This window comes from Callionymus lyra, chromosome 6 (genome assembly GCF_982586985.1).
Source record: "Callionymus lyra chromosome 6, fCalLyr1.hap1.1, whole genome shotgun sequence".
Lineage (NCBI taxonomy): Eukaryota > Metazoa > Chordata > Actinopteri > Syngnathiformes > Callionymidae > Callionymus > Callionymus lyra.
The window spans coordinates 5453133-5477625 of record NC_141823.1 but is presented as its reverse complement, the minus strand read 5'-3'; the positions used below and the strand labels follow the sequence as shown (position 1 = coordinate 5477625).

At 37.9% G+C, this 24493-nt stretch overlaps 1 protein-coding gene across 1 annotated transcript in view; it reads right to left on the bottom strand.

The window, feature by feature from the left end:
- cd276 (CD276 molecule) overlaps positions 1-24493 on the bottom strand; it is a 135647-nt gene that overhangs the window by 9484 nt on the left and 101670 nt on the right. The window contains exon 7 of the mRNA XM_087793161.1: positions 15561-15598. Within this exon, the coding sequence (XP_087649287.1) occupies positions 15570-15598 (29 nt within the window). The 3' untranslated portion in view covers positions 15561-15569. The remainder of the gene's footprint in view (positions 1-15560; positions 15599-24493) is intronic.

Sequence of the window (24493 nt, the reverse complement as noted above, 5' to 3'; positions counted from 1 at the left end):
GAGGAGCGAGAGTGACAGTCGCACAAGCGACGCCCGCCGCCTCCAACGCACGTCCACATCAATTACCTCGCGGCACTTATATTGTCGGAGCGGTAATCTGAGTGAATATTCAGAGTGATGCGGGATAACTTTTTTTTTTGAGGGGAGATCGTCTTCCTCGTGTGTTGTGATTTATTTGTTTCCTGATGCAGCGTGAAGGTGACTGCCACCTTTTGCGAGAGGAATAACATCGAGGTGAGGTTGTTTTTTTTCTTCTTCTCTCGCTAGCATTTAAATAAGTGCATGACAAATTGACGAAGAGTTTCCAGGAGCTAAGAAGAAAACAGTCTGACTATCATTTAACATGATTCGATCAGGCAGCGCTGCTCGATATAACCTGGTTGAATGAATCAAACACGAAGCCTGGTGCCTTGCTCAATCACCAGAACCCGAGCTACAACGGAACACGGACTGAATGGCTGATTCTTTTTTTGTCCTTTGTTGCCACTTTCTTAGAACAACTTGTGATTTTAAGCCAATCTATTGAAGGCAGAAGCTTTGAAGTTAAGATTCCACGCAGAAGCCAAACCAAAAGTTCTGAAGAAGGCCAGATATGGTTCTTAAAGGGCACCTAATGTGCTTATTTAAGTGTCTCTTAAATTGTTCTAGGACCTCTATTACACTCATGTGTATGTTTCTTTTTGCACAAAACTTTAATTTAAAAAAGATAATTACATTAGAAAATACGCTTAAGCCCCGCCCACTTGAAATGCTCCGTTTCAGCTGAGAAAAAAATCTCGTCTGAGCAAACACGCCCACTCTGCTCTGATTGGTCACAAAACACGAGTTGCATTCAAGGACTCACGTGAATTTCAAACTCGTCCCTGAGACTGTACATTAAACGGATAATAAAAATCATCTTTGCTGCTTAATGTACACATTACAAAAACACCTAAAGGCAGAAGTTACTCTCACCATGTTTACATAAATATTTATTTTGTTTCACGATTAACATTTTGATCCAACTGAGCCCCAGAGGCTGAACAGCTTAGTCAATTGCTTGCTAGAAATAAAACAATGGCTGAGTGAAAACACTCTACAGCTAAATGTGGACAAAACTGAAACTCTGGTGATTGCTCCTGATGATAAGGTTCCAGGGTTGAGACAGTACTTGGGTGACTTAGGTCAGTCTGTCAAACTGAGCCTGAGAAACCTGGGTGTTGTATTTGATAAAGACATGTCTCTTGTTCGACACTACAGAAAACTGACCAGAAACTGTTTCCTTCAACTGAGAAGAATCTCTAAACTTAGGAAAATGTTGTCGGAACATGATCTGGATCTTGTAATCCATGCATTTGTTTCTTCTCGTCTGGACTATTGCAACAGTTTGTTTTCATGTCTTAACAAGAAGGAGTTGTCTCGCCTGCAGTTGATTCAGAACTCTGCAGTGACAATTCTGACCCGCTCTAGTAGAAGAACTCACATTTGTCCGATCCTTCAAACTCTTCACTGGCTTCCAGTTTCTTTCAGGATCAACTTTAAAATTCTGCTTCTTACTTTCAGATCTATTCATGGTCAGGCTCCTCCTTACATCACTGATCTGATCCAGCCTTACACCCCAGCTCGGGCTCTGAGGTCTGTGGATCAGAATCTACTGATGGTTCCACGCACACGACTCAGGACCAGAGGAGAGAAATCTTTTCAGGCTGTTGCTCCTAAGCTTTGGAACAATCTTCCTCTCTCTTTGCGCTTGATGGAGTCTACTGACTCCTTTAAGAAACATCTTAAGACGTTTCTATTTGTTCAGGCTTTTCCTTGATTTTCTGGAACTCCTGTGTTGTTCTCAGTATTATCTTGATCTTTAAAGTATATACTTTTTTGAGCATTGTTTTGATTGTTAAAGCGCTTTGTGACCCTGGTCTGGAAAAGCGCTATATAAATAAATATTACTTCCAACTACTTACATGTAGGTACTGAACTGATTTAGAGCTTCTAGGGGAGGACACCTGCACCAGAGTGATGTCAGAATGTTTAATTTAAACCGTAATCTTGTTTGACGAGATTTCAGACAAGGAGAACTTTATTAAGTAATAACTTCAAAACAGAGCAACGTCATGATGAATGAACTACTGCATTTCGAAGACTTCAACATTTACAACATGTGAATAAGTCAGGAGAGTTGGGTTTTCATATTAGGTGCACTTTAAGGAATTTTACCTTACCTTACTTTAAGGAATTGAAAAGATATTGAGCGTGACTGTGTTAAAGTGTGAGAGTAGGCGATACGAATCACAAATTCTTATGACTCTCATTTAGGGTTTAGATTTTTGATCGGAAAATAAAACCCCAAATGAAACCCCCCCCCAAAAAATACCCGTTAATACTACTTTTTCTCGAGTACGTGTCCAAAGTATCGTTAGTACGGTGCCAGCGAATAGTAGTAACCAGACCGATGAAGAACATATATATCACAGTCCCTTTTTTTTGCTACCTGTGGTGTAATTTCCCTGATACAAAACACGTATTTAAAGCAATCTAATACCGGACTCACAGCGCAAACCCCAAAAAATGCAAACTTATCAGATGACTCGCACAAAGAGCTGGAGTTTTACTGCAGGATCTGCGCCGAAAAAATTAGGATTCAATCCCTATTTTTCCCAGGGTCATCTCACTGAACCACTGTTCAATCGTTCTGCAGGAAACTAGTTATAAAAGTAAAATGTATCCGGTTAATATCAAAAGTAAAACACTACTGAAACAGACTGAAATACATCACACCAGGCTACGTGCACCAATATGAAATATCACTTAGACCCCCAAATCCCTTCATATCACCCCTAAACCTCCAGCACCTTAACCGGCTCCTCGTCAAACACGGCAGCTACAAACTTCTCCTGTAAGTCCATCCACAACCTCGTGGTAATGATGTGCACCCGTCTGACATCCTGCACATCATCACTCCGACTTGTTCTCTCCATTCCCTCCTCCTCCGTCCACGTCTCTGTACCTTCTGCCTCAGCACGTTACCACCTTGCATACCAGCCATAACCCAGAGTCTCTACTACTTCCGTATTTGAAACATGCCGATTTTATGCTGAGGTTTTTGCTATTCGTTTTTATCGTGCGATATGTGATTTAAATTGTTCCGTTTATCAGTAAAGTGTCTTTGTGTGTCCTGAAAAATGCACTTTAATAACCTTCTTATTATTGTTTAATTTGCCATCTAACGTCATGGACTAGGAAAGGGTAGGTCGTCACACGTGTTAGTGTGAGTATAGTATTATAAACGTGGTCTGACATACACACATAGTAGCCCAAATAATACTCACAAATTATGTATTATTGTTCCAAATTAATGGTTTTTGGACAAATGCTTCAATTCTTTACATTTTTAACATTTTTCCCCCTGAACGACAAGATTTATTTACTCATTCACACATACAATCACACACCGAGAGGTGAAGGATGGAAGGTCAACGACCTCCACATGTATTTACAGGAGCCAGGGAGGTTGTTCACCTTGACCCGGAGACAACACAAGGGATACCAATAAACACATTTGTTTTCATGCCTCAGGGTCTCCTTGTACCAAGATATAACCCAAGGTTTAAGCACCACCACCGATTTCAAAACTATCTGACACCTATCCATAGGGCTGTGCTTTCCAGGGTGTCCCTCATCAGAATCTACGGTAGCCAAGCCAACTGTGAGCGAGTGTCATGATCATGAACAAATTGGCGACTGGGTGACCAACCTTTTGACCGTCATGGGGGCAGTTAAAGTAGCCTGGGTGTCATCCTATTTGCACAGGGGGCTCCTACACTCGCTACCCTAAAAAGATAGTCTGGGATCGCTTGACCCGCTTCTATTTGGAATTCGGGTAATGAAGGCATCATGTGGTGCACACTGGGCGGGGCCTCTTCCGATTGGATGACCCCTGGATGACCCTTCCATACCAAGATCCAATCATATCGCCTTATTATTCATGTGACCGTGTTGTTGTTGTGGGCTTAGAAATCTGCCATCAGGGCGAGAACGTCTTTCACGGTAAGAAAAGATGTCAGTGCCTCATGTACCTCACGTTACTGAAACTCTGTCTGAATCAGCAAGAACAGACGATCTGTTCGATCAAGCTACTAGAACCGCTAGCGTCGGATTCCGCGTCGGCCATGTTGATGATGATGCGAGGCCCTGATGATGGGGCGGAGATACCAGGGACCAATCAGCACGCTTCGTCCACAGTTGGGCCGAATTTTCAAATTCCAAATGGAAGCGGGTCATGCGATCCCAAACCATTTTTTTAGGGAAGCGAGTGTAGGAGCCCCCGGTAGAAATAGGACGGCACCCAGGCTAGAGTTGAAGGGCAAGTCTATCATTTAAACAAACTGAAATAGTTTCTACACATCAACTCAACAGCGTCAGGACTCACGACTCTCCCTTCCCTCTTCCAGAACTCATCAGAACATGGAGAACTCATCAGAACATGGAGAACTCATCAGAACATGGAGAACTCATCAGAACATGGAGAGCTCATCAGAACATGGAGAACTCATCAGAACATGGAGAGCTCATCAGAACATGGAGAGCTCATCAGAACATGGAGAACTCATCAGAACATGGAGAACTCATCAGAACATGGAGAACTCATCAGAACATGGAGAACTCATCAGAACATGGAGAACTCATCAGAACATGGCGCTCTGAACGACAGAAGCAAGCGGCAGGTGAACGTTTTCAAATCGCGCCGCAGACTGACGGGATACGAAGCGGATTCATTACACAGCTAATTTGAGATAATGTCCGACTCCGGGATGAAATGGAGGCGATCATGTCCCCGTCGTTTTCGGCGGAACATCAATCACAGCAGCTGCGGCAGCTGTCAACGCGGACACGTCGCAAACAGGATGTTTCGGTTAAAGAGTCGCGTTCATCGAGTGCGACAATTCCAGCGTCAATTCCTCTGGATTTTTCTGAATGACTCGTGGGTTTGAGCACCTCCTTATCGTTCATCTACTCCTACTGTAACAAGGCAATTAGCATGCAGAGATGGGCATGTTTAAGCTGCCGCTACATGAGCACGTGCACGCTCCCTCCCTCGCAATTACCACCATAATGTGTGCGCACTTCAGAAAGCTGCAGATAAAAGTCACCCGGGCGTTCTATAGGATTCATGTTCCGCATATTCCCATCACAGTGGGAGGAACTGTTCACGTCTCTGGCATTTTAAACTCTGCCGCTCCGAACACGGACGCTTTGATAGGAAAAAAAATAAATAAAGGAGATGGAATCCATGACCTCCTACTGACCAACTGAGGAATTACAGGAAAAGTGCTACATGATTTATTAGAGAACACATCACAGGAATCAAGTGGAAGATGGTTGATATATTTCCTGATATGTTCCATGAACATTTACATTCAGGTTCAGGGATGTATTCAAGACTTTATCAATGCCGTTTAAAAATTAAAAACTCAAACTTTCTTCTCAACCTCATGTCAACTAAGGGTTGGGATTATTTTCAGAGTAATCTGTTCTCTTTAGAGTTATATACAAAAATGTTTGTTCATTTTAATGTAGCGACTGGAGCTCAGTTGTCTTCGTCTTCATCTTCGTCCAAAAAGAAACTTAAAAACATCAAAATACCTCCATACTGCTCGACTGTAACGTCCATGTTGTGTTGAAGCCTCGACATAAGGTATGTTCATATATATGTATTAAACTTTTTACTTAAAGCTACTAGCCCATCAGCCTAAATCTTCGTGCATTTACAATTTGTTTAAATGAGTATAAATGGAGCTGAGGGACTGTGAGCCTTTCTTTAAAACAAGCTTAAATATACAGACTTTTCAAAGTTTAGATATACTTTATTTGTAATTAATCTTTTCTGAAAGAAAACAGCTTTTAGTGGATTCAATTGAGGCTGAAAAATTTAAATCCACATTTGTACTGTATGATATATTTTCTTTTTTATTTAATTGGTATGGAAAAGTAAAAGTATCGCTCCAGGAACCAGTATCAAAGTTATGGTATTGGTGTTAGTATCTGTATTTCCGATATATCCCATGAATCTTTAAATTATATTTTTCAAATAAATAAATAATTTACCAGATATTTTGAGATCTGAAACATAAAATCTTCACCTATCTATGGTCCACATTTTAAGAATATTTGATTTAAGTCATTTTAATGACAATTAATGCAAAATATTTAGATTCTTGAATTTAACACTTTTTAATACTTTTTCTCTGGAACCCCAAGGTTACAATTAGATAAGATTAAATAAGACAGACTTTAATAATCCCTCAAGGGACCTAGCTCGGGAAGACGATAGTTTCAAGAAGGAAGCGCAAATAAAAGAACAAAGGTCAAGGGATGACTAACTGCAAATATAAATAACATGGATCAAAGAATAAAGAAAAGGATACAAAGATTAACAGAATAACATCATCCTTTCACTCCACTCCTGCCCCTTAATTCTTATATAGTATATTATATAGTCTAATAGCACAAGGAATTAATGAGTCCCTGAGTCTATTAGTCATGCATCTTGGGAGGAGCATTAAACAAAAGGCCCTGTTAAAAAAGATTAAACAAAACAAAAGTAGTATAAAGTGCAAAACAAGCCATTTCCTCCGAGACATACATTTGGACTGTAAGTCTCGTATTAATCAGTAATCATTTGGGTAGAATCCAGAGAACTCGCCCGGAGCCAACAAACCCACTAACTTTATTTCTTCTCGTCGTTTCCAACCTCATGTCACCACGTCGCTTCCTGATAAAACGCAGCTCTTCCTTCCCCAAACCAGGACAGCACTTCCTGTCATCTCTGCATTGACAGCATTCCTCTGTTAAAACAAGTCCCTGTGGTCTGCATCAGTGGGCGCTTCCAACAGAAAACCAGACGGCTTATTTCATACCCAGCCGCTCATCTGCATTACGCAAATTCCGCGGCGCTAATTGAGCCCAGAGGCAAATGATTTCCACGACAGCTCTTGTGCTTTTCTGGCAAAAACAGCCTTAAAAAAAAGAAAAAAAAAGAGAAAAAGAGTCTCTGTGGAGGAGACGGCTCTGTGTCGGGAGGCAAATAGAGCAGAACTCCCACCGTGTTCATTAGCTGTCATTGATCAGTGATTCAGTTGCTGTGCGGCTCCCGACACTGCTCAACATTTGCCAGCTTCACGTCCAAAAAATGAATATAAAGGTAAGATATCGAAGCCACCGCAGCGTTTTTCTCATCACATTTTTCGGAACCCACAGCACTATTTCGATATATTAATGGACGTTTGCCAGGCTTGGAACTTGTACACGCCCCCCTTGTGGGGGTTCACTACATCGACTATAAAGGCTGGTGAAAAAAAACGCATTACGAGTAGATAATTGAGACAGTTCTTTAACTGCATTTACATCTGTTTTATTAGCGTTAGTCATTAGGAGAACTGTGCGTCAATGCATTTCCAGTCTGAGTGCAGTTGAGGTCACTGAATGTACTCGCTCTACAGTGCCGGGGAAATAATATCTCCTTTCTGACTCTTCATTTTGTCAGGTTTAATATCAGAGTTAAATGAATTCAAATTTATGGATTTAACCTAAGATAACTACGTGAGTATAACATTTTTTTTTTTTTTTATAAAAGACGGTTTTAATCTACAGAGCCCAGACATGACATGGAAAAAGTATAAGAATAAAAATATTGATCAGTAGGGCTGTGTATTGGCAAGAATACAATACAATATCAAGATACATGTGTGATGATACAATATATTGCGATATATATTACAATACTGTAGAAACAAAGATATACTGCTACTTTGGCATTGAGGAAATTACAAATGTTGCCAACTAGTGGCCAGAGTCTTTATTGCACCACACAAATAAAAAAAACACTGTGAATATTTGAGTGTCAATTGTAAAATGAAACATCCTATGATTGTCTTTTAGACACACAAAGTATAACTAAAACTCACTCTACACAGTCCAGTTGACTCGCTTTTGAACCAGTTAGACAACCATGACCTGGATGAATGAGAACCTTCAAAAAACTGGAGACTGTGCTATTGTATATTGATACATAATCGGGAATAAACACCTTGCGGTATATCGTTATATCAATATATTTGTCATAATTTCCTCCTTGTCAAAGAAACAAAAAAACCTGCAAAATGGCAGCAATGAGTGAAAAAGGAAACACCAGAGTCCAGCAGCTTTTAAAGCTGATGTTTGGACTTATTTTAGCTTTAAAACAGACTTTAAAGTTAATAACTAAACTGACAGATACTGGATTACATGTTCCTCCAGATTGTTTGATACTCTTAATGCACTTCACCGTACATTGTTAATATAAGTTTACAATTTTTGTAAATATTTTGAGAAGCACTTTCCTACAAACACTTTCACATTTGATTAGAGAAAGTTTATGCTCATTTCTTTGTTGTAAAGCCAGAAAAAAGGTGTTGTTTTTTTTAATAGAAACAATAAATCTCTTTTCCTACAGTATCACAACATACTGCAATATCATATCATCACACATGTATCGTGATACGAATGGTATCGCCAGGTTTTGGCTAATACCCAGCCCTAGTAAATATATATATATATATGTATATATACAGTACTGTGCAAACGTTTTTTGGGCAGGTGTGAAAAAATGTAAACTAAGAATTCCTTCAAAAATGGAAGTGTTGATAGTTTATTTTCATCAATTATCAAAATGCAGTGAATGAACAGAAGCAAAATGTCAATCAAATCAATATTTGGTGTGACCACCCTTTGCCTTCAAAACAGCCTCACTTCTTCTAGTTACACTTGCAAACAGTTGTTCAAGGCTGGTAGGTTGTTCCAAACATCTTGGGGAACTAACCACAGATCTTCTGTAGATGTTTCTCAAATCCTTCTGTCTCCTCATGTAATCCAAGACATGATGTTGAGATCAGGCTTCTGTGGGTTCATACCATCACTTCTTCTTCTTTTTCTTCTTTAAGCTAAAGATATTTCTTCATGACATTGGCTGTATGCTTGGGGTTGTTGTCCTGCTGCCGAACACATTTTGGGCCAATCATACGCCTCCCTGATAGTATTGCACGATGGATAAGTATCTGCCTGTATTTCTCAGCATTGAAACCATTAATGACCAAATCTCCAACTCCATTTGCAGAAATGCAGCCCCAAACTTGCAAGGAATCTCCACCATGTTCCACTGTTGCCTGTTGGCACTCATTATCACACGGCTCACCAGCCCTTCGGCCAACAAACTGCCTTCTCCTGCAGCCAAATATTTACAATTTTGATCCATCAGAGCACCTGCTGCCTTTTTTCTGCACCACAGTTCCTATGCTTTCGTGCATAGAAATCTTTGTTCGGGAGAAACCTTGCTGATGCAATAGGACAACCAATAGTCTTGTTGCTGTGCTCAGTCATGCCATGGTGTATCTGTTACATGAAACTGTCTTTCACAACCTCAGCTTGGTAGCAGAGTTTGGCTGTTCCTCACCCAAGTTTTAAGCTCCTACACATCTGTATCTTTTTCCATTAGTGACTGTGTTTCAACCTACTTGTGAAATTGATGATCATTAGCAGCTGTTTGGTATAAGGGTTACAGGTCCCTACTGTAGGGTAAGGTATGTTTTTTCCTCCTTATTTTACCAAATAATGATTAAGGAACTGTCTGTATAAGTTTGATGATCTGACACAGAAATAAGGAGGCCCAGAAACTTTCCATTGTAACTTCAAATCTCATCTTCCGAGGGGAGAAAGACCCCCCTCAGGTTTGTATTCGTCCATGTACATCTCCGACTCGGCGGGCACGGCCGCAACAATGAGATTCCGTCTCGCCGGTCCTGATTTCAAGTGGATATACTGCGCTGAATTTAATCAATAATTCCTTAAACCCGGCCTGAGCAGCGAGGTAGCCGCCATAATGTGGCACTAATTGGACCTATAGGGTCTTTTCAGAACCTCATTTGGATTCATGTTCGGTCCTCGGATAGATGTGCACCCATGCTCCATTTTTTTTTTCTCTCTGCAGAATATTTATTTTCGCCTCATTTGTAGCCACCTTTCTTCCATACACGCCGGGCACAGTTCCATACATTTTACTCATCAAAAGAATGTGAAGGGCTTTTAAAATGAACCAGTGGAGACATGGTACTTACATGAAGCTCACATATGGAAGAGAAAGAGATTTCTTTCTTTTTCGTGTGGCCTCACCGTCACGGTGTGTCTTCGGAACCTTTATAGCATACATAGGGTTGTCAGAAACTGTTACAATATATAACAAAATACATCCAAAGAAATATCGTTCTCACACTGTGGTCAATGATGGCTTCACTCGGATTTACTTGAGTTTTTTTCCCGGTGCTATTTTGGGAATTCTTATTGCACGATCAAGTCGACTTGTAATTAATGGAGAAATAAAACTAAAAGGAGAAGAAACGTAAAAGTTAAGAGGCCAAGACTCTTCTGGGGTGTTTACACCAAAGCACATGGTTAACATGTCAAGTCAACGTCGAGTTGCGGTGGACGATCGATGTAGCAACGTTAGGCGCAAAAGCACATAAGAGACGTTGTTCAAGTTAAATTTACTTTATTTAACACAAATAAATACAATAGTTGAAATGTTTGGGATCTTCAGAATCAGAAATGCTGTTTGAAAAGGAACACTTGTGTGAGATTTAGACAAATGTGAATGAGAATAAAACTTAATTTGTTGCTGTGGTGGAGAAATCAAGATCCCCTGTTTCTCAGCCTCAGCACTGATATCTAGTAATAAGATGATGAAGCTTCTTGAAGCAGTGTCATGTTGTTCAGAGGTCAGTAGGTGGCGCCATCAGTTTAAAAATGAGGTTTCATTAGAACAGTTGTTCAAAACAAAGGGAAATGGTGTATAAATCAAGCGCACACTGTCTACTGTCTACACTGGAAGCGCTTGCACTAATTACCTGGAGTACTTCCGGAGTACTTCCAGTTTATATCACTATTGTTCTATAAAGGTCTGCCACAAACAGGGCTAATAACAGAAACAGAAAATGGATGATCTTCTATGGTGATTGCTGGCTTCTTATGGATTTACAGTAAATTATTACTGCTGATATATCTTCGTAACTGGTATTATTGTGTGTACCGCAAAAGTATTTTCATAAAATGGAGACAAAATATCACTGTAAATACAAACTTGACATCAGCCAAATAACCAAGTACTACATACTCCAAGAAGACACCCAAAGGATACCCAGAGGATCACAGAAAAAAGGCTTATGTAAGTAAGATAACGTACAGTATGTATCATGAAGTACAGAGTGATCCAAAAATCGTTCAACTGGGTTTTCCAAAACTTGAAGAGTACACACAAAGGTTGATGGGATTAAAATGCTTCTCCTCTCTGGAAAATCAAATGCAAAAACCTCCTTTTATGAAATCAGATTTGCTGCCCTGCATGAATGCACCAATCGATATGAAAACTGCCACACAAATATTAGAATAATTGATCAGGATGAACCAGCAGCCGAGCAATCTCAGGAAAACGTACTGCAATAACTGAAGGTCAATAGAAGCTTTGCTGACAAAGAAAATCTCCCTTCATGTTCATGTCCTATGAGGGAGAATGTTGTGGCACCTATTGAGTCCCGTTTGAATGTCTTTGCTGTGACATAAGCGATGACACAACCAACACAGATGGACGACCAGAAATAGTCGTGCATTAAAGCCGCCTGAAGGCTTGGACTCTCGCGTGTGTTGTGTAACACGGAGGTGGAAGTTCATCTGATGTCCCTTCGCTTGTGTCCTGTTCGTTGCTCAGGCCAAGCATTTGCCCCCAAAGCTAAGGGACCTTTACTTCGTTTACATTCCCTCGAGTGGATCCAGGAGGGAGGAAGACCTTAAAATAGACAAGGTGGCGAGAAAGTGGGAACAGTCAACGTGTCTAACATGACCAGAGATCCAAAGAGTGAATCACCTTCAGTGCTACACTTAAAGAGTTTGAACAGTCCACAGACCCTATATCTTTCTGGTGTTGGAATTATTGAAGCTCACGTAAAAGTACCGCCTCGAACTAGCTACTGGGGAAAAATGTCGCCTGCAACAAATATATCTTTATCACTCCTGTCTTTCTGAAGTCTGAATTACCTCCTAGGTTGCGTTCTTGTCAGGTTTTATCTGTCTGGCTGTCTGTCAGCTAAGGTTATTCTAAATGTTTCTTCTTTAATAGTATTTATTTACCTGTGCGTCCATGTCATTTTAGAAAGGAAATTGTCATTCGTCAGTAGGGGTTCAAACCCAGGATTCAAACCAAATCTGGTTGTGGTGTTAATGTAGTCACGTGAACAAATATAATAATGGATATGTTTTGGTATTTAGAAGAAAGAAAAAAAAACACTTCATTTATTCATTTTCTACCGCTTAATCCCTTACCGGGGTCACGAGGAGACTGGAGCCTATCCCAGTATCATAGGGCGAGAGGCAGGGGACCCCCTGGACAGGACGCCAGTTTGTCGCAGGGCACACAAAGACAGACAACCATTCACACACACACTCATACCTATGGACAATTTCCCGAAGTTCTCAATCAACCTCTGTATGTTTTAGACTGTGGGAGGAAACCGGAGTGCCCGGAGTAAACCCACGCAACACGGGGAGAAAATACAAACTCCACAGAGGAAGATCACAGGTTTCGGCCTGGAAGCGAACCAGGAAGTAAACACTTGTGTGTGATGAAGACAAATGCGAATCTCAAGCTTAATCTGCTGCTGTGGTGGAGAAATCAAGCTCCCCATATCTCATGATTTCATATTCAAAAGATAAAATGGAAATGCATTAAATGTTTAATCGCGGCTTACAACAAAGACTTTATCTAGCCGCTAGAGTGGCTTAAGTTAGTTGCGGCACGCTTAAACTAGTGATGTGTTGATGAAGCTTCATGAAACAGTGTCATGTTGTTTAGAGGTCAGTAGGTGGCGCCATCAGTTTAAAAATGATGTTTCATTAGAACAGTTGTTCAAAACAAAGGAAAATAGTGCAGGGACGCCATCTAGTGGACTGTGAAGATAATGAAACTTCTTCATGAAGCTTCATAAGACCATCAACTGTGGCAGAAAACACTCGGACCAGTAAAGATTCTATTGAAATTTGACGTGAAATGCTTGATTTTTTTCTCATTTTAATTGCTATTAATTGACCTTTTTAAATCATCATCACTGTTAAAGTCACATAAATAAACTCTCAGAAATTCTCAGAAATGATTTCAAAGTTGAGCCCCCCCCCCGGCTTCTTGGCTGACTCTATATTTTTATCGAGGAGAAGAAGTACAATATGGCTGAGTGGTCGAAAGAGCAATCTGGAACTCAATTCAGCAAAGGCCGTGCCCCTGTTTGCAGGGAAAATGGATGCACATAACTGCCGAAACGACAATGATGGCGCCGCAAATGCACAAAAATGACAACTTGGGGGAGTTTGGATTGTAAAAGTAGTGGCAGGAGCGTCGAGTCTACAGGAGTCATCACTTCAGTGGCGATTCAACCCACAACCCAGCAGAACACCCAAGTCTTCTTTACAACAAGTTATTACATCTTTTTCTAGCTTTTAACCCACAATTATCAGTGGTAACATCCTAAAGCTCTTTTGCAAACTAAAGCTAGAGTTACCGGCTAAAAGTTGATCGAGACTCTCAGTGTTCTTCGTGGTATTCTGAGTTTTTATTTTGTTTTGTATTGCCTTAATCATAAAAACAAGATAAAATGAGGTGATAAGTTAATAATCCTTGACACATCCGAACAAAGGAATTGGTTAAATTTAATATTTACGATTTTGGAAATGCATTTTAGAATTATATTTTTGAATAACTGAATTTAAAACTGTGAATTTGTCTTTATTGAATCATTGATTTTAATTATTTGAATGTTTTTAAAAAATGAATTAATCTTTATATAACACATATAATTTGATATTCTTATTGCAATAGTTTAAAAAATGACCTTCTAAATTTAGTTTATTTAAATTTGTAGCCTTTTAAATTCAATATTAAAACATCTAATTAGAATTGTGCCACCAGACAATACTAAAAATAGTACCAGACTTTTGTTTTCACTATTTGAATTACTAAGTTAGATTCTTAAAAATAATTGTTCCAATAAAATACAAATACTTTCAATAGAAACTATTAAAACAAATTATTTTAAAAAAAATGGTGAAATTTAACCATTCAATATTACGATAACACTGATGTACTTAATACTTCATGGACGTCTCTGTATAATTCTGGACGTTCATAATCTCTGTTCCTTATCTTAACTTAAACACTGGCATCTTTGTGGGTCACCGTAATATATTTATAAGGAATTTAGTGCTTTATTTTGATGGATGGATGGATGGATAAAAAAATAACACAAAGAAAGGATACAAAAATAAACCGTCTCAAATCGCATACTTATCATAGTGCACTGGAGGTTAGTATGCATCAGGATAGTGTACATACTAACTAGTAACTAATTCTCCACAGATAGTATGTCTCAAGTCAAACTCTGCTGCTACACACTAACAGGAAATGACACGACAGCTTTTTCTTCTACTTCTATTTAATGATGGTTGCAACCAGCTGTTGGAACACTAGCGACACCTGCTGGCAGCACGTTTCGTTTGGATCAAGAAATATGAGTAACGAAATATTGGCGAAATATTTACGACGTGTCATCCTGCTGGTGAAAATGTACCTGTAAGTATATGAATAAATATATATATATACATGTATATATATGTACATATATATACAACATCACTAAGATGGAGCCGTTTAGGGTCGAAAGTGTCCATCGATCCATACTCAGTTTTGTGGGTGTTCTGGTGACAATTTAGTGTGTATGCAGCACTACATTTCACATACTTTAGTAGAAGTACGCAAGTATGTGATTTGAGACACAGCTACTATCTCATAGCACAAGGAATTCAAAGTTTCATTTGACCCAACAGCAAGTAACTTCTGTGTCGCCCCGAGATATCCGAGAAATGATTTATCCAACTAGTTCTTTTTTTCCCCAAAGTCTCAAATCTTCTTCCGAAAACTTTTCTAAACTGTTTGCATCAACATTTTGACGACAGCTTTGTTTGATGGATTGACGCATGTTGTTTCCTCGGCGCCACAATAAACTGTCAAATTTTCCACCATCAACCAAAGCAGACGACGCAGACGCGCCGCAACATTATCTACCCAGATTTCCCCGCTAATCACGGACGAGGCAGACAGACAGCTGAATGATGAGGTCGTTTTCAGGCGAGGAGAGAGAGAGAGAGACAGTCACGGCTCGCCCCGAAAATCATCGGCAATTACCCGACGACGACGGCGTCGTACGTGTTTTTTTTCCTTCTTCCCAGTCCCACCGCCGGCGGAGCCGATGACCCTCGGTGGCCGTAATCGAAGTGTTAAGACCCTGCATTCTTGTGAGTGTTTGCTTTATTATCATGGCAGCCTCGCCTCATTACGGAAGCACTTACCTCCAGTTTGCGCAGACGGAGAGAGTGTCTCGACTCGGAACGCAGGTCGACGAAATTAAAGTGGGGAAAACAAATGGACACAAAAAAAATGAACAAAACAAACTCACCTTTTAGTCTCAGCTTTGGCTTTTCAGTGGCGTCATGGCTGAGAGAGGAAAAAAAACAACAATGTGTCAATGTTGCAGATTTTTGATCAATTATTTTACCATCAAAGGTGGTCACAATTAGGGGTTTAACAAAATATTAGTACACTTAAATATTTCATTTTTTATTCACTCTACTGTATCGTTTTTTATCAATTTTATTGTTAACATAATTATTGTATGCTTTTAATTTCAATGAAGTTTTAAAATGAAAACATTCACAGTGTTTGTTCATTTTTGTGTTGCAATTAAACTTCCGGACGCTAGATGGCAGCAGTCATAACGTCCTCCGTAGCTAAAGGGACAATACAATCCTGCAGGATCTCGGCCATGACTGAGGACGAGAGGATACAATGACTCCATTAGCTTTTAAAGCTGATGTTTGGACATATTTTGGTTTGAAAACAAATGAAAGCAGTTACGACTTCGTCAAGAGTCATGTGGTCTGTAAATACTACAACACCAGAGTCAAGTACTGGATAATACTACACATATATACTTGTTACTACACTATCACAACACCAGAGTCAAGTACTGGACAATACTACACATATATACTTGTTACTACACTATCACAACACCAGAGTCAAGTACTGGACAATACTACACATATATACTTGTTACTACACTATCACAACACCAGAGTCAAGTACTGGACAATACTACACATATATCCTTGTTACTACACTATCACAACACCAGAGTCAAGTACTGGACAATACTACACATATATCCTTGTTACTACACTATCACAACACCAGAGTCAAGTACTGGACAATACTACACATATATCCTTGTTACTACACTATCACAACACCAGAGTCAAGTACTGGACAATACTACACATATATACTTGTTAATACACTATCACAACACCAGAGTCAAGTACTGGACAATACTACACATATATCCTTGTTACTACACTATCACAACACCAGAGTCAAGTACTGGACAATACTACACATATATCCTTGTTACTACACTATCACGACACCAGAGTCAAGTACTGGACAATACTACACATATATACTTGTTAATACACTATCACAACACCAGAGTCAAGTACTGGACAATACTACACATATATCCTTGTTACTACACTATCACGACACCAGAGTCAAGTACTGGACAATACTACACATATATCCTTGTTACTACACTATCACAACACCAGAGTCAAGTACTGGACAATACTACACATATATACTTGTTAATACACTATCACAACACCAGAGTCAAGTACTGGACAATACTACACATATATCCTTGTTACTACACTATCACAACACCAGAGTCAAGTACTGGACAATACTACACATATATACTTGTTAATACACTATCACAACACCAGAGTCAAGTACTGGACAATACTACACATATATCCTTGTTACTACACTATCACAACACCAGAGTCAAGTACTGGACAATACTACACATATATCCTTGTTACTACACTATCACGACACCAGAGTCAAGTACTGGACAATACTACACATATATACTTGTTAATACACTATCACAGACAGGAGACAGGAGTTCTAAAGTTAGTACCAGGTAGAATATGTACGTACTTATTTACATGTTTACAAGTACTCTCAATATTTGTTAATGCTTTGAATTTAAAATAAATGAATAAAATGAAATTGAGAAAAATTGAAGTCATAAATGTAGCTTATTTTATATTTTTTAGTGACTGTTAAAATATTGTTTTTTTATACTTATTTGGAAATTAATTACTAGTAGTATATTTAAAAATAAATAAATATGTCTCAATCCCTAAACTGGTATTTATTATACTTCAAATTCTTGACTTAGTTATACATTTGGATTTTCTCTTAACCTCATAAACAGTTAAAACAAACAACACATTGTTAATAACAAGTAAAAAAAACAACATGTTTTATTGTTTATTTTAATGTTGCATAGATGTTTGATTTCTTGTTGAGAGACAGCGATAGTGACTGAACTGAGGTCGACTTCGTAACATAGTATCGCAGTATCTCGCTTTATATATCGTACCATGGCCCCTGTATTGTGACGTTGTCTCGCTTGACTCAACACACCCCAGTCACAGTGTTTGTTTCACCGCCAAGTTGGGGAAAAACTTGACACAATCTTTGTAGACCACCCTCTTTATTTGCACCCCCCACCTCCGTCTCTGCTCCACGGCCAATGCTAACAGGAAGCAGAGGGCACGACGCTTTATTTAATTAGTCACAGCAGACGAGCGCTCATGTGGAACCGAACAGCGGCGGCAGATTGGAGTGGTGCGATGGATCGGCACTCTCCCACAGGGCTTTGGCTGTGCTGTCAGAGAAGCCAGATTACATGACAGAAGTGGTGGGAAAAAAAAAAAAGGGAAGGAAGGGTGTTTGGCAGGCGGATGTAAGACGCGGCAGATTCTTCCGCGGGAAGACGGACTTCGCTTCAACTGGCTGCTGCTGTCACTCCTGTCTGGGGCGAGACACCCAGACTGGGTTATGCTGCTTTTATTATTCCCAATTAAGGCTTACAAGCCACGGGCACGGATCGTTGACGTTCACGCCCGGGATTCGAACCTATGAGTTTAAAGATGCAACTTTTCTACATTTATGTCATTCATTCATCGTCATCATTATGTGAAGACATGATGTCTTTTTTTCCTCATTCCTTTGTTTATAAGATTTTCAAATGATACGCATTGGTGATCCAGGCGACGACTGAGGACGAGAGGATACACATGACTCTAAATACACTCGAAAACAAATGTATTGTGAAACATATACAGTGGTATCGCCAGATTCAGTTATTTTAGAAGAAAAGTCAGAAAACCAGAAATACTTTTTTACACAAAAAGGAAACTACAACTTTTAAAAAGGTTCTTGGGTCAGACTGGGGTTTTCACTGAGGATGAATTTGGGACAAATAGTTTTTTTGGCTCTGAGCTGAGAGTAGCTTTAATATCTTCAGCTTTTATTTTGAAAATTAAGTAATAAATTGAGTCGTACTTTTCTTTTACGAAAAGGAAACTACTACTTTAAAAAGTACTTGGGTTGAACTGGGTATGTTTCAGAGTGGCGATTCTACAATATTTTAAGATGTAAAGCTTTTATTTTGAAAATAGAATTGTTCGAACCTATGAGTTTAAAGATGCAACTTTTCTACATTTATGTCATTCATTCAACATCATCATTATGTGAAGACATGATGTCTTTTTTTCCTCGTTCCTTTGTTTATAAGATTTTCAAATGATACGCGTTGGTGATCCAGGCGACGACTGAGGACAAGAGGATACACATGACTCTAAATACACTCGAAAACAAATGTATTGTGAAACATATACAGTGGTATCACCAGATTCAGTTATTTTAGAAGAAAAGTCAGAAAACCAGAAATACTTTTTTACACAAAAAGGAAACTACAACTTTTAAAAAGGTTCTTGGGTCAGACTGGGGTTTTCACTGAGGATGAATTTGGGACAAATCGTTTTTTTTGGCTCTGAGCTGAGAGTAGCTTTAATATCTTCAGCTTTTATTTTGAAAATTAAGTAATAAAATGAGTCGTACTTTTCTTTTACGAAAAGGAAACTACAACTTTTAAAAGGTACTTGGGTCAAACTGGGTTTTTTTCAGAGTGGCGATTCTACAATATTTTAAGATATAAAGCTTTTATTTTGAAAATAGAATTGTTCGAACCTATGAGTTTAAAGATGCAACTTTTCTACTTTTATGTCATTCATTCAACATCATCATTATGTGAAGACATGGTGTCTTTTTTTCGTCGTTCCTTTGTTTATAAGATTTTCAAATGATACGCATTGGTGATCCAGGCGACGACTGAGGACGAGAGGATACACATGACTCTAAATACACTCGAAAACAAATGTATTGTGAAACATATACAGTGGTATCGCCAGATTCAGTTATTTTAGAAGAAAAGTCAGAAAACCAGAAATACTTTTTTACACAAAAGGAAACTACAACTTTTAAAAAGGTTCTTGGGTCAGACTGGGGTTTTCACTGAGGATGAATTTGGGACAAATAGTTTTTTTGGCTCTGAGCTGAGATTCTTAGCTTTAGTATCTTCAGCTTTTATTTTGAAAATAAAGTAATAAAATGAGTCGTACTTTTCTTTTACGAAAAGGAAACTACAACTTTAAAAAGTACTTGGGTCAAACTGGGTTTTTTTCAGAGTGGCGATTCTACAATATTTTAAGATATAAAGCTTTTATTTTGAAAATAGAATTGTTCGAACCTATGAGTTTAAAGATGCAACTTTTCTACATTTATGTCATTCATTCAACATCATCATTATGTGAAGACATGATGTCTTTTTTTCCTCATTCCTTTGTTTATAAGATTTTCAAAGGATACTTATTGGTGATCCAGGCGACGACTGAGGATGAGAGGATACACATGACTCTAAATACACTCGAAAACAAATGTTTTGTGAAACATATACAGTGGTATCGCCAGATTCAGTTATTTTAGAAGGAAAAGTCAGAAAACCAGAAATACTTTTTTACACAAAAAGGAAACTACAACTTTTAAAAGGTCCTTTGGGTCCGACTGGGGTTTTCACCGAGTTGTGATTCTACAATATTTTAAGATCTAAAGCTCTTACTTTGAAAATAAAATTAGAAAACCAGTCATGTTTTTCATATACGGAAAGGAAACTACAACTTTAAAGGTACTTGGGTCAAACTGGGTTTTTTCAGAGTGGAGATACTACAATATTTTAAGATCTAAAATCGGTCGAATCTTTGAGTTTAAAGATGCATCTTTTCTACATTCATACCAATTATTCATGATCAATACGTGACGATTTTCTCCTAAATTTTTAATATCCATTTTTTAAATGATACATATTGGTGATACAGGCAATGACTGAGGACGAGAGGATACACTCGATTCCAGCATATTTGATTGTTTGGACAAAAACTAAGTTCGATAAAACGAGTCAAATTCACCTCTCAAGAAAAACGTCTTATTTAAAGATAAAAAAGATATGATTTGATTTTGAGTCATAATGTGACTCTATTGACATTCAAAGTCCAGAAAAAAAGATCATATTTCAAGAAATGAAAAGACAAAAATTGCATTTAAATTGCTTGCAAAGAGTAAATAAAAATCTAAACTTTCCAGTGTCATTTAGTTACTTGTAAAAATTAGAATTGTTTTGTTGTTTTTAAATGTTTCTTCCTCCATTGACAGATTTTCTAAAGTATATTCAAGTAAATCAGGCATCATTTTTTGTCTTAAAATCTTCAAATAAAACCATTTTCTTGACTTCCCAGCTCATCATCAAGTCTCATAAGACCTTTTTATTCATTAAAAAACGTCAAAAAACCTGACGCATGAGTTCATGTTTCACCTTCACTGACTACATAAACAACAACATACACTAAAACATGCAGCGTTTCCTCTTTAAGTTTCAACGGATCTTACGATGATTTAAATAACTTTCTCCGGCCTTCACCGCCTCCGACGCATCTCTGGAGAAAAGCATCCGGAGAAGGTTCTCGGCTACTGTCGGTCCAGAGAAACGTGCTGGAGCGGCGTCCGTGCAACAAGGCGACGCTGTGCGGGCGAGTTCTTTTTTAATTAGCGCTCTTGAAGTTATCCAGTGACCCACATCCGGTAATGAAGGCAACATGAACGCTCTATTTACATATCTTCGCCGGGTAATTCGGCACCGCTGGGACGAGCCCGGTGGCTGAGGATGTGGAGCCAGCGAGAGGAAGACCCTCGTCACACGTGGGACGCCGCCGGACGCTCTCCAGGATCTCCACGTGCCAGAGTCTCCCAAAACTGGGTTACGTGAGAACGATACAACTTTGAGAAGGTCATTAGGTCAAGTCGTGTTTTCATCTGAGCTGAGATTATGCAATAGGTTTAAGATTAAAGGCTTTTATTCTGAAAAATGCCAGAAGAAAAGTCGTATTACTCTCATGCAAATGTTTTTGTAATTGCATCAAACCATGTTTTTCATTGAGGTGAGCTTATGCAACATCCTTAGTATCTACAGCTTTTATTTTGAAAAGAAAGTCAGAAAACCGGTCGAGTTTTTCTTAAACAAAAAATGAAAACTACAACTTTAATGAAGTATTAAGGCAAAACTGTTCTGAGTTGAGATTATTTAATATTCTTAGTATCTACAGCTTTTATTTTGAAAAGAAAGTCAGAAAACCGGTTGAGTTTATCTTGAACAAAAAAGGAAAATTACAACTTTTAGGAAGTCTTTGGGTAAAACTGGGGGTTTCTTTTAGCTGATTATAAAATATACTTTAACTGAAATGATATGATATCCTTAGTATCTGCAGCTTTTATCTTGAAAATAAAGTCCGTTTTTCTTACACAAAAAATAAAACTACAACTTTTAGGAAGTCCTTAGAAAAAACTGTGTTTGGCTCTGAATTGATATTATTCAATATTCTTAGTATCTACAGCTTTTATTTTGAAAAGAAAGTCAGAGAATTTATTTGGGTCAAAATGTTTTTTTTCTGGTTTCAATTATAAAATATACTTCAACATTTTTATTTGAAAAATAAACTCATAAAACCAGTCTTATTTTTTGATACTAAAAATTAAACAACAACATTTAAGAAGAATTTGGGTCACACTGTGTTTTTTTCTGAGCTGAGTTTCTGCGCTTTAGTATTTACAGCTTTTATTTTGAAAATAAAGTCAGAAAAAAGTCATATTTGTCTTTCACAAAAAAGAAAACTACGACTTTTAGGAAGTCCCTGAGGTCAAACTGTGTTCGACTCCGAGTTGAGATTATTCAATATGTTTAGGATCTACAGCTTTTATTTTGAAAAGAAAGTCAGAAAACCAGTCAAGTTTTTCTTAAACAAAAAAGGAAAACTACAACTTTAATGAAGTATTTAGGCAAAACTGTGTTTGGTTCTGAGTTGAGATTATTTAATATTCTTAGTATCTAAAGCTTTTATTTTAAAAATAAAAATCAGAAAACCGGTTGAGTTTTTCTTAAACAAAAAAGGAAAATTACAACTTTTAGGAAGTCTTTGGGTCAAACTGGGGGTTTCTTTGAGCTGATTATAAAATATACTTTAACTGAAATGATATGATATCCTTAGTATCTACAGCTTTTATCTTGAAAATAAAGTCAGTTTTTCTTACACAAAAAATAAAACTACAACTTTTAGGAAGTCCTTGGAAAAAACTGTGTTTGGCTCTGAATTGATATTATTCAATATTCTTAGTATCTACAGCTTTTATTTTGAAAAGAAAGTCAGAAAACCGGTCGAGTTTTTCTTAAACAAAAAAGGAAAACTACAACTTTAATGAAGTATTTAGGCAAAACTGTGTTTGGCTCTGAATTGATATTATTTAAATATTCTTAGTATCTACAGCTTTTATTTTGAAAAGAAAGTCAGAGAATGTATTTGGGTCAAAATGTTTTTTTTTTCTGGTTTCAATTATAAAATATACTTCAACATTTTTATTTAAAAAATAAACTCATAAAACCGGTCATATGTTTTGATACTAAAAATTAAACTACAACATTTAAGAAGAATTTGGGTCACACTGTGTTTTTCTCTGAGCTGAGTTTCTGCGCTTTAGTATTTACAGCTTTTATTTTGAAAATAAAGTAAAGAAAAAAGTCATATTCTTCTTTCACAAAAAAGAAAACTACAACTTTTCGGAAGTCCCTGAGGTCAAACTGTGTTTGACTCCGAGTTGAGATTATTCAATATGTTTAGGATCTACAGCTTTTATTTTGAAAAAGAAAGTCAGAAAAGGTATTTGGGTCGAACTGGGTTTTTTTCTGGTTGCAATTGTAAAATACAATAGAATCAAAACTTTCATTTGAGAAATAAAGTCAGAAAACCAGTCATATCTGAAGCTGAGATTCTGAGCTTAAGTATCTAAATATTTTATTTTTAAAATAAAGTCAGAAAATAAGTTATATTCTTCTTTTATGAAAAGGAAACTACACATTTTAAAAGGTCCTTGAGTCTAACTGGGTTTTCTTTTCACTCAAATTGCGATTATACAATATCTTAAGATCTAAAGCTCTTGTTTTGAAAACAAAAATCACTCATGTTTTTCTTTTACAAAAATAAAACTATATTTTTCGGAAGTCTTTGAGTCAAACTGGGAGTTTCTCTGAGCTTTGACTATAAAATATACTTGAGATCAAAACTTTTATTTTAGAAATAACCGCATATCTTTTGGTCATGTTTCCTATTGAGCTTTTATTCTGAAAAAAAAAAGATAACCAGTGATGTTATTGTCCCGCGACGATAAACAACAGGAATAAGTGGACGATCAATAAGTTAAATGACGAGATTAGTCAACACTTCCTCTGGCAGGAATCTTTCCACGTTAAAAATCACGAAGCACTCGGCGGAACAAAAGCCGAACACCTTGAAGACGCTTCTCTTTGAATCGCAGCAGAAGCACAAGGTGAATATTAAACACTTCATTACAGCGTTTTTTTCTCTTTTTTTTTTACTGCAAATTGAATAACTGGATTGACGGGACCGAGGGGAGACGTGATAAACACCAAGGTGACTTTCAGCGAAACAACAAGTCCTTGTTTCATCGGCAGCAGAGACGCAAACTCAACTTTCTATCTACGAGTGCGTCGGTTGAACGCCAGCGAAGTTCTGTGGAAGATCGTTCACGACGTCGGCGCGATGTCGAGGTGAGGACGGCTGAGAAAAAATAACCCTCATGCCGGCGAGAGCGAGAAGAAGAAGAGACGATGAACTGAGGAGAAGATGAAGCAGGTGAGAGAAGCGAGGGAGGAAACTGACGGATGTACGAGCTTGAAAGATGGAGAGAGAAAGTGTAGTTGATCAGGATTGTGTCTTAAACCTGGTGGTTAAATTATATTTAAAACAATATATATAATTATACACTTCATTATTTCACGAAAAAGAAAAGAAC